Source organism: Barbus barbus (genome assembly GCF_936440315.1).
Source record: "Barbus barbus genome assembly, chromosome: 32".
Classification (NCBI taxonomy): domain Eukaryota; kingdom Metazoa; phylum Chordata; class Actinopteri; order Cypriniformes; family Cyprinidae; genus Barbus; species Barbus barbus.
Window position 1 is genome coordinate 7,571,596 of NC_136760.1, and position 13,779 is coordinate 7,585,374.

At 39.2% G+C, this 13,779-nt stretch overlaps 1 protein-coding gene across 1 annotated transcript; it reads left to right on the forward strand.

The window, feature by feature from the left end:
• Positions 1-3,209: 3,209 nt before the first annotated feature.
• Positions 3,210-12,831, forward strand: LOC306852357 (oncomodulin-like; the record flags this gene model as incomplete). The annotated part of the gene is made up of 4 exons (XM_079389101.1): positions 3,210-3,270; positions 3,382-3,514; positions 4,192-4,301; positions 12,710-12,831. The coding sequence occupies 4 exons, from the start codon at positions 3,210-3,212 to the stop codon at positions 12,829-12,831; spliced, it is 426 nt and encodes a 141-aa protein (XP_079245227.1).
• Between the last annotated feature and the right edge of the window lie 948 nt (positions 12,832-13,779).

The following is a 13,779-nucleotide window of genomic DNA, read 5'->3' on the forward strand; positions in this document are numbered from 1 at the left end:
ATGTTGGCTGTATTGCACTAACAAATGAGAGAATGTAAATGGATAGATCACTATACAGTAACACTACCAGTCAGTTCAGTGAAATTAGAGTGTATTGGTTTGTTGGCTAGGTGGCTCCAATGTCTTGTCTTCCCCTTTCCATGACAGGCCAAAGGCACTCGGCAGTGCCATTTCTTTATCAATTTCCAGTAGATTACTACGTCTGCTTAATTATCAAAAAAAAAAAAAAAAATCTTTAATGCAAAAATCGTTAATCTTTTTTATTCGATCCATGGCATTGCAATATGAAAATTATGTGGTGGATTTTGACACAGATGTTTTTATAGGGACACATAAGTAATCATTTTAACCATTTAGTTCTCACATAAATACATTGTTACATGTCTTCTATTACTTTTGCTATACATATACTATTTACTTTGAATTCTGACTGATTTTCCTGAACAGTAAATGATGCAGAAAATTCTCTGTCTGTAAGATCAATCATTACTCTCTCGGATATCGGTCAGATTAGTAACAAAGTAAAAGAAAAGTGTCAAGTTGCATGAGTAGATGATTAGTCTAAGTGAATTGGTCTCCTGACTACTTATTTAAAACTAAGACAAAGTGAATCTCATTAAATGTAAAGCTATATTTAAGTATATGGCATGTAAGCATGTATAATTGTTAAACAGCTAAACTTGTACATCAGCATCAAATACTGTATCTTACAGTTTTGTTATTAATTAACTGCTATGGGCTACAAAATATGTGATGATGTTAACTAAATCTTGTGAAACAGATCAAAGGTGATTCACACAACATAGGGGTCAAACAGTTCATAAGAAATACATAAGCAAAAAGTGTGTCCACAAAATGGCAGCTTTTTCATTTTTATAACATGATTTTATTACATAAATTTTAATATGTTAAATATTATATCACACACAAAACAATCTATTTAAGTGTTAATAACTAGCATTGTACTATCTCAAGCTAAATGTGAAAACTGTAATAGGCTATATGTTGTGATATATAGCTATTCCTTTAAATAAATTTAAATTTTAGTTAACATTTTAGTGTAATGCTGTCCATTAATACAAATATCCAGTTTTCAATTATCAGTTTATTGTACAAAATGATAACAGGGTCACAGGGTTGACTATACGAAATCACCCCTTTAACCTAGTTAGTAGTGCTATGATAAATTGAAAAGAGGTGAATACACTTAACTGAAATAAAATAATGAAATAAATATGATACCAAGGAGGCATACATATCCTTAACACACACACACATATTGGTTTTTGTGGTTTATGGGGACTCTCCATAGGCGTAATGGTTTTTATACTGAACAAACTGTGTGTGCTATTGCCCTACACCAACCCTACACCTAAACTTAGCCCTCACAGGAGACTTTGTGCATTTTTAGATTTTCAAAAAAACACCATTTAGTATGTTTTTTAAGCCTTTTGAATTACGGGGACATAGGCAGTGTCCTCATAAACCACCTTCATATTGTAATACCTCTGTCATACCCATGTCATTATACAAATTTGTGTCCTCATAAACATGCACACACACACACACACACACACACACTGTATATAACCAGAGTAGAGTAAGTGGCGGATAACTACTGTTTGCAATGCATCTATTGCCAGTATAAGGTTGCGCTGCTGAGGCGAGGTTCATGCAGCCTCTCCAGGAGAAATCAAAACACGCAACACAGAACTCATGTAGCTAACTCTCACTCACACTGAGGTAAAAATTCAAAATGGAAAGTTTTTATATTTAAAATACAGTTGGTTAGGCAACATCACTCACCATTACGACTGTTTAAAAGTTCTATAAACAGTTCAATGAGCAAATACAATAATAACTTACATTTTTGGCGGAACCACAGCGCATCTCAAAGCAACCAGACGATTCATTGCTGAATGATTCAGTGTTTTGAACGAATCGGTTGAGTCAAAGTTTCATTAGCCCATGCATAAACATCTGATGAATCTGCCGTTTGAACGAATCGTTTGAATGAACGACTCAACGACTCACTCATTAAACGCTCATTAAAGAATTTGAAAGATAATGAGATTACTGGGAAAATGCCCTCTATAAAGGTTATATATAAAAAAGCCCTTGGATTAAATATAAAAACATGCAGATTTAAAGCCTATGTCACTGATAGAAAACCGATGAGGATATTGCATTAGAATAAATCATATATGCAAAACACACACACACAATACATATATATATATTGCCATTATCCTCATTTGTAAGTCGCTTTGGATAAAAGTGTCTGTTAAATTACTAAATGTAAATATATATATGTATATATATGTACATATATATATATATATATATATATATATATATATATACATATACACACACACACACACACACACACATATATATATATATATATATATATAATATAAACTCGATACCATAGAGCCTCCCCACATAACAAATCCCAATTTAACCCCTGTATATAACACCACTATATCTATCTATCTATCTATCTATCTATCTATCTATCTATCTATCTATCTATCTATCTATCTATCTATCTATCTGTCTATCTGTCTATCTATCTATCTATCTATCTATCTATCTATCTATCTATCTATCTATCTATCTATCTATCTATCTACACAACAGCACCCTTGTAACATGGTGACACACACAAACACACACACACACACACACACACACACACACACACACACACGGAGCGTTTCGTTTCAATCAAGTACGCACAACATAGGGAGCAGTGCAGGTATGTGTGCATTCGGTCCGAAGCTCATTTAAATAGTAACGGATAATTAGTTAGAAATTCAAGTCGAGCCTTGCAACACGAATTTGATACACGCACAGGTAACCCAAGCATCTCTCATTGTCCGTCCCATTAGCATGTACCTATATATAAGTTGTCAGTGGATGAGAGGCGCTATCACACAGCCTTACCTCTGCTCTGGATCAGCGCGAGGAGAAATCTTCACAGGTCAGATGCTGCTTTCCGCTTGCCATCAAATAGCATATTTCTTTCATTTTGATGTTGCTCTAATTTCTGTGCATTCTTTGAATTCAAAGAATTTCTAATAAATGTATTTCTATCACAAATATGTTAAAATATATAATTAGGATAATTTAAGTAATAAATGAATAAAGAATAACAAAATATGAAGGTAAAAAATAATACTTTTTTCTTCAACAGTTTGAATATGTCACTTACTTCCATCCTCTCGGCTGAGGCCATTGAAAATGCTGTCAAAGACTGCCAAGGTATGTACTAAAAATTGTAATAATAATAAATAATAATGTGGAGACAAATTTGAATTGTCTCATGTTGAGACAACAATGACAATAATTCTCATGTTGCTTTTTCTCCAACAGATCCAGACTCCTTTTGTTATAAAAAGTTCTTTCAACTTTGTGGCCTGAGCCAGAAAAGTCCCCAAGAGGTGAAGGATGTCTTCCACATCATAGATGAAGATAACAGTGGATTTATTGAGGAGTCTGAGCTCAAGTATGTTATTTTGGCTGGAATTAAATTGTGTGATACATCACAGTCAATGATGTGATGTGATTTCAGTGTTTGCCAATGCTCTAACACCCAGTTACAGAGCCATAGACTATGTTGTTGTGATTTCATGTTACTCGAGGCACAGTTCCTAAAGCTTTTATGGCTTCAATATGTTGCTTTGTTGTTCAGTGTGATCAGAGAAAGCACTTTCTAATGCTAAAAATACTATGTTCGTTATAGACATACAAGAAATCCAATGCATAAAGAGAATTACTGTTTCAGAATTACTGTACAGTACTGTGTAAGTACATTAAAGGTTCAGGTCTTAACTGATAATACCACAGTTCCATTTAAACTAAGTCCTTTTCAAATGTAATCCGTGGAGATGCTGTCATTATGTTTTTTTTCTGTTCCTGCTTAATGTGATTTATCTGCATTATGTAATGACATCAGCAGAACTAGAACCCAGGGCTGGAGAGATGATATTTGAAGGGTTTCATTTTTAGCTCACATTTTAGCCAGGACAGGTGAAAGAGATCATATTTGATCATTTGATTGATGAGCTGTATGTGAAAGATCTAAAATGAAAAATGGGTTAAAATGCAGAGCTGCTTGAAGTTGAAGGGTCACAGTTCAGTGCAGCGCTTCATTCTTCTCATCAATGGATTTGTGTGAATCAGGTTCTTTCTCCAGCGATTTTTCCCAGGGGCGCGAACCCTGACAGAAAAGGAGATTAAGAGCCTCCTTACAGCTGCAGATGATGATAGCGATGGCCGGATTGGAGTAGACGGTAATGTTTTCTCGTAAAACCGTGCCTGTTTTTTTCTTGTCTTATTTATTGTGTTTTATGCATCTACATGTTCAATCATTTTGTATGCAGTTTTCAGATTTCAGAAGGTTTTTTTCCTTTTAAAATGGTGGGAAAGCCGTATTTATTTTATTAATTGTCCTTTGCTTGTCTGTTATGTAATTTCTCTACTCATTATTCATAGATGTGCTAAGATTTAATAGCTGTCTTAGCTCATGGAAACTATCACTGCATTACATAAGAGGATCAAAGTTCAGGGTCACCTCAAATTATTATTTCAATCCTGAGTAACGGTCATGCACACGCACTGGGACAATACAAAGTCTAAAAGCAGCATGCAAATTACAGAGAAAGAAAGCTCAGAGAAAAATTGTCTCATTTTCATTAGTGTTTAATTTGATCAAATCACCTCTTTAGCACATTCTCAGACACTTAAGTGAGAACTATACAGAAAAGGTTTATTTTGCATTAACCCTGTTAAATCAGTTTATTATAATATCACTGCCTGAATGATTTTACTAGATTTTAAATTCTGATGTTCCTCCTTCCCTACAGAATTTCAGACTATGGTGTTATCCTGAAAGACTCTGTGAGCCCTCGGCTATAAGCACTGCAGCCTCAGCTTTCATTGTACCTTTTACACCTGATTTCTTTTTAAAAAAAAGAAGAATCAGCACATAAAGTAAATGTACTTGACTTCTGAATACGTGTCTGTTCTGTTGTCCCACATTCACCCCAAATGACCAATGACAAAACTGTTCAGGGAAAATAAAATAAAGTCACTAAACTGATGCATCTGGTTTATTGTGTTTTAAATCTGCTGTTCATGCACATTGAATTGTAAGACATACTTATGGATTCTGTGATATTTACTTACAAGCTGCAGCATTTCTGTAATACAAAACCAGCAGCATGTGACTGTGCATAAACTTTGAACTATTTCTGCTGACATTGTTTCCACGGTCTGATGTGTAGCTTAGAGATTTATTCATTTGTGCACTGCACAGAAGCACAAAACAAAGAAAATGCACTTTTACTTTACATCTGAAAAACCTCTGAAAGTGAACTGTTCCTATAACTTCCACAAAATTGGTACAAACAGCCAAGTAAAGACATTCCTGATAACATTTGTGACCCTGGAGCACAAAACCAGTCTTAAGTCGCTGGGGTTTATTTGTAGCAATAGCCAACAATACATTGTATAGGTCAAAATTATTGATTTTTCTTTTATGCCAAAAATCATTAGGACATTAAGTAAAGATCATGTTCCATGAAGATATTTTGTACATTTCCTACTGTAAATATATCTTATAACTTCATTTTTGATTAGTAATATGCATTGCTAAGAACTTCATTTAGACAACTTTAAAGGCGATTTTTATCAATATTTAGATTTTTTTTTGCACCCTCAGATTCCAGATTTTCAAATAGTTGTATCTCGGCCAAATATTGTCCTATCCTTACGAACCATACACCAGTGGAAAGCTTATTTATTCAGTTTCAGATGATGTAGAAATCTCAATTTTGAAAAATTGACACTTATGACTGGTTTTGTGGTCCATGGTCATATTTCAGAAAGTTGGTTAAACCTGTTTCACATTTCAACATTTGCTCTTACAACTATATTTCTGGAGTGGTGTATGTTTTTTTAATATGAATGATTGTTGTTAGAAGTAAATACAGTATACTAAGAATGTTCTAATGTCCTCAGTAGTTTAAAACCGAACTAGACTAGATTGTTACGGTGACCAATATATCAGAGGACACCGGATGTCCTCAGCAAACATTTGAAGTGCAATTAAACAGAAAAAAATAATAAATGCACCTTGATTTGCCAATAGAACTTTCAGAAACCAAAATTTTAAATTGCGTAATGTTTCACAGATGCGTGGATTGTCGTGGAAAATCTGATTTAATTAAATTGTGAAGACTGAAAATGAAAAGACCAAACCAAATTGGTCTTTGTCTTGCTTTTAATTTCTGCACAAATAATCAATCTATTCACAGAGGAAAAAGCGCTGTGAGCAGAGTGATACCACACTCTCCCAGCACCTGTTGTTTATACCATCCAAGAAGATACATTGTTGAAAACAGATAAAGCCTTAGCCAATCATGTTACTCTGTGCACATCACCCCATAAGACATGCACAGCTCCTGCACATTATCATTATATGTTTAGTTATTAGTTCATGATTAATATATATATTGTGACGAGTCGGCTGCCTCCCCCCTGTCCATCATCACCACCCCGTCCCGTATTCGCCGCCCTTCACCAGGCTCCCGACAGGAGTGGGTGTGTGAGAGGAGGGGCGCTGAAACAGCCAGGGCTGGCGGCGTGTGATGAGGCGCACCTGACGTGAATAGAGCCTCATCACCGCCGCCGTTAAATGCCGAACGCGCCTCTCCTCGGGAGACCGGTCTCTCCCCGTGCATGCACGCTGGTGTCCTCGTGGGTCCAGGAAGGGAGCGTCGAGGAGGACTGCCGCACCCGTTAGGCGGCTGACGGGCCAGGATGCCGGGCCGCCGAATCCCCCAGAAGCGCCGGGATTTCCGCAGATGGACGAAGCCGCGCCAGAGACGCCGCCGCCACTCGCTCCCGGCCCCGAGAGGGGAGCGCGTGCGGCCACCGGACTCCGCCCCTTCCCTGGACCCTTCCCTCCTGAACACTGCCCTCCTACACAGCCCCGCAGCACGACGAGGACACCAGATCCCTGTTTATTTTGGACACTTTTCCCCCTTTGGACACTTTATTTTAATATATTGTTTAATAAAAACCTCTCCGAGGCTTGACGCCACGCCCACTGTGTCTGTCGTTGGCTCCTCCCGCCACAATATATATTAAAAATGTTATATGAGATTAGTACAACATAAAATAAAAAGACAACCTTAGAAAATTTCCATAACACTCCTCCCTTTTGATCATTTTTGATCACTTATACCAACTAAATCTAAATACGATTTTTAGACACATTACCCTTATAGCTTACATCAAGCATGTAAATTCACAGGATTCAAAACACACCATCACACTCATAAGGGTGAAAAAGCATTTGCATTATTTTTGTATGGAACATAATCATTCCTTAACATACAAGCAAGCTATAAAGAAGACAATAACTCTCAATTTGGATTATAGGTAAGGAAACCAATAACAACAAAAAATCTTTGTTATATTAAAACAGAAGAAAAACTTTCTTATATTTCCTTCGGTTTGCATTATCTCGTAACAACACGGACCTGCTTTAAACCCTCGCTTACTCTACAACATGTAATATTTACTCTTTTTACTCTTCTTCAATAGATCTGCTGCAGGTGTCAGATTTTAGCATCTCTTTGGCCTCATAATTTTCGTCAGAAAAGCTCATATCACTCTTACTTCAATACAGGGCGTTGAGATGACAATTAACCCAATGTATTCTGTTTTTTTTCCATAAACCCTCAAACCAATTCCATCCCCACACATCATCAGCATTAACTTCCCTTGTTGTCAGCCTCTTTATTGCATTAGTCATGTTTTGAATACCCACATCTATCGCATGGCCATCAGCATCATTATCAGGAATGTAAGTACAACAAGCTGTTCCCACAAGTACACAGACCCCTCCAGAAGACGCAGTGAGCCGGTCTAGGGCAAGTCGGTTTTGCAGCGCAGTCAGCCTCAGTCCTCGCAGTTCCTTCTTGTTGTCATCCATTGGCCTGTACTGACTTTAGATCACTCCCACCCAGTGATGTTGCTGCGTGTTCAGCTCCCTTACACCACTGCATGTTTGTTCACCTCAGTCAGTCAGACGTCCCCCTTGGCATGAGGCAGCGGTCAATCATTTTACTGATCTGTCGTGCCCTCTGGTAGTGCTGGAACCTTCCTGCAGTGGCTTGCATGCACCCACGTAGCGCTCTCTGCCACCTTCACCGCAGTGTGCGTTATCAACAGGCCCTGGAATCCACCTTTTAGATTTCCAATGTTTCCTCCTCAAGTCCTTGGTTACCACGAAATCGCCAGGCCTGATATCATGCAAGACTCCTTCAGCTGGCTTGGGCAAAGCATCCTTGACCTGCTGAGATATCTGAGAGAGAACAAGGGACACATTTCGACAGTAGTTTAGCATGTCATCTTCACACAAGGTTGTAGAGGGCAGTGGTCGTGGTTCTGGTCCTACTCCAATTGAAGTTGGCCTGCCAAACAAAATCTCAAAAGGACTCAAGTTAGACTTTGTTCTTTTTCTCATTCTCATATACATCAACACTATGGGGAGTGCTTTTACCCAAGACAAACCTGTCTGCTCACAACATTTCATCAATCTGTTCTTCAGCGTACCATTGCATCGTTCCTCACAACCTGCGCTCTCAGGATGGTATGAAGTGTGTTTACGTATATCGATACCCAAAAATTGTCCCACTTGGGTGATGGCCTCGTTTGCAAACTGTGTGCCATTGTCACTACTAATTTTTCTTGGTAATCCCCATCGGGGAACAATTTCAGACAGAAGTGCTTTCGCAACAGCATTAGCATTCTGTTTGGATGTGGGAAAAGGCTCAACCCACTTTGAGAACATATCGATCATAACCAAGCAAAACTTTTTACCTTCACATGGTGTCAATTCAATGAAATCATTACATTATGTGATCAAACGGATGATTTGGAATCGGGTGTGCCGCTTGAGGCATCATTTGCCCTCTGCCCACATTGTTTGTGGCACAAATCATACACGATTGGCAATATTTGTCCGCAAAGGAAGTAAATCCCTTTATTAACCAATATTGATTTAACAAATCAAACATTCCCCCCTTACTCACATGATTGAGGCCATGTACAAGTTTTGTATAATATGGGAAAAGGTGTTTTGGCAGACATGGCTTGTCTTCAGTACTCAGCCACAGGTGGTTTTTCAATTTGCACCCGGCCTTCACCCATTGTTTCTTCTCCTCTGGTGTTGCAAAAGCTTGCATAGCTGTGAGAGAATCAGAAGGGAGTGTGAATGAGTCATTGTTATCCGTTACACATATCAAAGAAGGCTCTGTTTCCTTCGCAGCTGCATCAGCTCGTTTGTTACACAGAATTATCACTTTTAGAGTGTGCAACACATTTACAAATAGCGACTGACTTTGGAAGCAAGATTGCTTCTAACAATGCTGCTATTCTATCATGGTTTAGAACGGGCTTACCATCAGACTTTAGAAATTTTCTGTGTTTCCACAATGCCCCAAAATCATGACAAACCCCAAAAGAATAACGAGAATCTGTGTAGTTGGTAACTGTTTGCCCTTCAGCAATTTTGCAAGCCTCCGTCAATGCTACTAATTCAGCCGCTTGCGCTGAGCAATGCACAGGGAGCGCTCCAGATGTTATTGTTGCATATGCAGTGGTTACAGCGTAACCTTCTCTGTTTTTGCCAGTTTTTGGGTCTCTAGATGCTGAACCATCAACAAATAGAATTAAGTCAGCATTTTCTAAAGGGGTTTCTTTTATGGTCTTGGTGTACAGACCTGTTCCAATGTGGCAACACAATCATGTTCTTCCCCATCTTTCTCCGTGGGGAGCAGTGTAGCAGAATTTAATACTGTGCATCTTTTTATCGTGATGTTTGGCATTTCCAACAAAATTGCATTGTACCTGAGCCATCTGGCAGTTGACAAATGGGATGTCCTCTGTTCTAACAGGATCATCAAGACCGCGTGTGGCACGAGTAGAGTCACATCAGAGTACCCCACAATTTCCCTTGAGGCTAAAATAGCTTTTTCTGCAGATGCAACAGCTCTCAGGCATTTTGGCAAGCCTGCCGCTACCGGATCGAGCTTACTCGAAAAATAGGCCACCGGTCTCAACTTCCCCCCATGATCCTGTAAAAGAACAGAGGTCATGAACCCATTTTTCTCATCAACAGTTTGTACAAAATTTCTCTCAGGATCTGGAAGTCCCAGGGTTGGTGATGTTTGTAATAATATTTTTAAGTTCTCAAATGCTTTCTCTGCTTCTGAGGTCCATGTCAGTTTGTCATGTGGTTGCAAGCCCTTCCCGTGAGCCAAAGCACTCAGAGGTGATTCCTCAATAGCATAATTTGGAATGAACGCTCGACAATACGAACACATGCCCAAAAATGACATTAGTTGTTTTTTTCGTAACAGGCTTTGGAATCTTTTGAATTGCCTCTTTCCGTTTCTCAGACAGAGATTTACCATCTTTAGTGATGTCATGACCTAAAAATGTCACCTCTCTTTTTACAAATTGCAGTTTTGGCAAACTGGCCTTGTGACCTTCAGCAGCTAAATGTTTTAACAGTTTCACAGTGTCTTTTTCACACGTTTTCTTATCTTTTGCTGCAATCAAAACATCATCCACGTATTGAAGCAATGCCGTACCTGGTGTCAGCTGCAATGGCTTCTAAGCTCCTTCTCAGTGCTTCATTAAATATTGTTGGCGATTCTGAATAGCCCTGGCTGAGCCTCGTGAAAGTGTAGGCCTTACCATTAAAATTAAAAGCAAACCAATATTGGCTGTCTTTGTGAACTGGCACAGAGAAGAAAGCATTAGATAAATCAATAACTGAAAACCATTCAGCATCGCTCGGCACTTGTGACAAAATTGTATATGGATTAGGAACATTTGGAGCTCGTGCTTGAACTGCTTCATTCACGGCCTGCAGATCTTGCACAAAGCGCCATTCTGTTGGTTGGCCTGCGTCCCTTATCTTTTTGACAGGGAAAATAGGTGTACGCACAGGAGAATTCTCACAGGTCACAATTATCCCAGCTGCTCTTAATGATTCAAAAACTGGCATTATACCTTCAGTAGCCTCCTTCTTGAGGGGGTATTGAGGCTTACATGGTCTGTAATCAGATTTTGGAGTGATTTGAACTGGTTCACAATTTTTAATCAGCCCCACATCAAATTGAGATGAAGCCCAAAGTGTTTTAGGGACTTCTTTGAGGGCAGGAATAGCAACAGCTTCATTCTCTGTGAGGAAACAGTGATCTGCTATTGTGCAATCAATCACACTGACTGTGCGTACAGCTTTAACAGCAGGCTCATGCAAACACATTCGATATGCAGACAGCGTTGGATTGTATTCAACATTTTCCTCTGCTGTCCCCACCCAATTCACATGAAACATACACATCTTTACAAATAAACCAATTTCTTCCCAATGGTCATTGTTCTTTTTGGACAGTGAGACATGTGGAAGAGAATCAACATCAAAAAACTTTTGCTGTTCATTTCTCAAATCAACAGCAACAGCACATCTGTTTTCCGACCAGATTAACCATTTCAAGTCTATTGTGTCTGTACATTGAAACCATTTCTGTTCAAACATTTCATCTCTTCCTAATGATACATGTGCTGAGCAATGTAAATCAGAGAATGACATGATTTCAGAATTAGGTGAAACTCTGTCCTTTGTAGCATTGACAAGCTTTTCACATAATTCATCATCCTTCAGTTTCCACTGGTAAATATACAACTGCGATAGTTGAATTGTGGCTAAAGTGTGAATTTGGCACTGGGCCACTTGAATCCAATCTGGGCTGGCTAATAGACAAACACCCAGTTTGCACATTAAATCTCCTCCTAATAAATGTTGAGGGCAGCTTTGTGACAGTAGAAAACAGTGCTTAACTTGTGCCATTCTCATCCTCGCATTTCAATGGAACAGTGAAATCCTCTTTCACAGTGTGGCCAGATGCAGAAGTTGACCAAACAAAATTTCCACTTAATTTTGGAATTGGATCTATTTCATGCATTCTAATTACAGAATTACTAGCCCCGCTGTCAGCCAGGAAAGTCATTTCAACTCCTTTCACCCATAATCTGATCTGTGGCATTTGTTTATACGCTATATCATTCAAATGACTACATGTGCCTATTTTCTTAAAAGAAGACTTGTCATTTTCTAGCTATACAATGTGATGATGTATCAAAGCAAGCATATTTTCTTCATTGCAATTAGCATCGTTAGTAAATGTGTGTGTTTCATTCTTATCTGCTTGTGCTGCGTGGCCTTGGCGGACCTTGCTCCTGACTCCTCCCTCCTTCTCTGGTTTCTGCTGCGAAAGTCTCTGTTGTCAGTCTGCCTTTGCCTGTGGGGAAATGTGGTCTTATTTTGTGCCAGTCTGTGGCCCCCAGTTTGAGCATTAGCAAACGTTTCAGTTCTTGCATGGTGGGACTAAATTCTTGACAGAATAAGTCCAAGTCTTTTGCAAACTTTTCTCCAGAGTCTTTGGGGTGAGGCAGGTGTATCATAGCCTCTTTCAAATCTTTCTCATTCCATGGTCGGAAAACCATCACAGTTCCTTGCGGTCCAGCCACTTGAATCATGGGGAAAATTCCCACGTGCTCTCCAGTTCATCCTCGTTCAGGCTGTCTGGTTGCAGTGTCATTCTCTCATGAGCTTTAGATCTGGTGCTGACTCCAGTCATGGAGTACTTCATCGCCCTGACGCCATCACTGGTGGCAGACGGTCTGGATGATGATGATGTTGTCGAAGTTGTTGCAGGGGTTAAAACCCACTCTGAATGACAAATAAATTGTTTTAAGCTTCAAGACAATTGGATTTTCAAAATCAGTCTCACCGTTTGCACCACGCGTTTTCTGATCTGTTGAGAGACCAGCAGTGAAGGTCCAGAACCCTCAGACGTCAGTCCCCCCTTCCCTGAAGCCTTTCGGGGTTTAGGGCTTAACCCTTTTTGGGTTAGGGTGATCAGCCAACTAACGTCCTCAGGTCTCGGACGATCAGCTGTGGAATCCCGTCCCTCGTCGATTTAATTTCAATCTGATTTAATGAAATTGTGAAGACTGAAAATGAAAAGACCAAACCAAATTTGTCTTTGTCTTGCTTTTAATTTCTGCAGAAATGATCAATCTATTCGTAGAGGAAAAAGCGCTGTGAGCAGAGTGATACCACACTCTCCCAGCACCTGTTGTTTATACCATCCAAGAAGATACATTGTTGAAAACAGATAAAGCCTTAGCCAATCATGTTACTCTGTGCACATCACCCCATAAGACATGCACAGCTCCTGCACATTATCATTATATGTTTAGTTATATATAATATAAACCTTTAAATCCTAGATGTAACCAAAGCCTTAAAACAAGGGAGTTCAAATGTAAAGCAGACTAAGTAGGCACAAAGGTACAGACGCTGAGAACAGGTGTAAGTTTCAGTGAAGAGGGCCTCTCAATACTGAATGGCAAGGATATCCCGCTCAGGTTACCGCTTAGCCCATTAGAACAATGGAATTGAAAATGCTGCATCAATCCTGGCTTCTGATTATCCCCTTTCTGCACTGAAGCCAGAGACCAAAATGAGCCAGGCAAACATGTGCCTTAATGGCATCAGCTCCACTGAGATAATCCCAGTGTGCATGCATGGCCCAATATGTTGGATTTAACAAACAACTAATGGGGGAGTTTATACAGCAACTATACTATGAAGCTTATCCTCCATATTATTCAGCCAGAGCT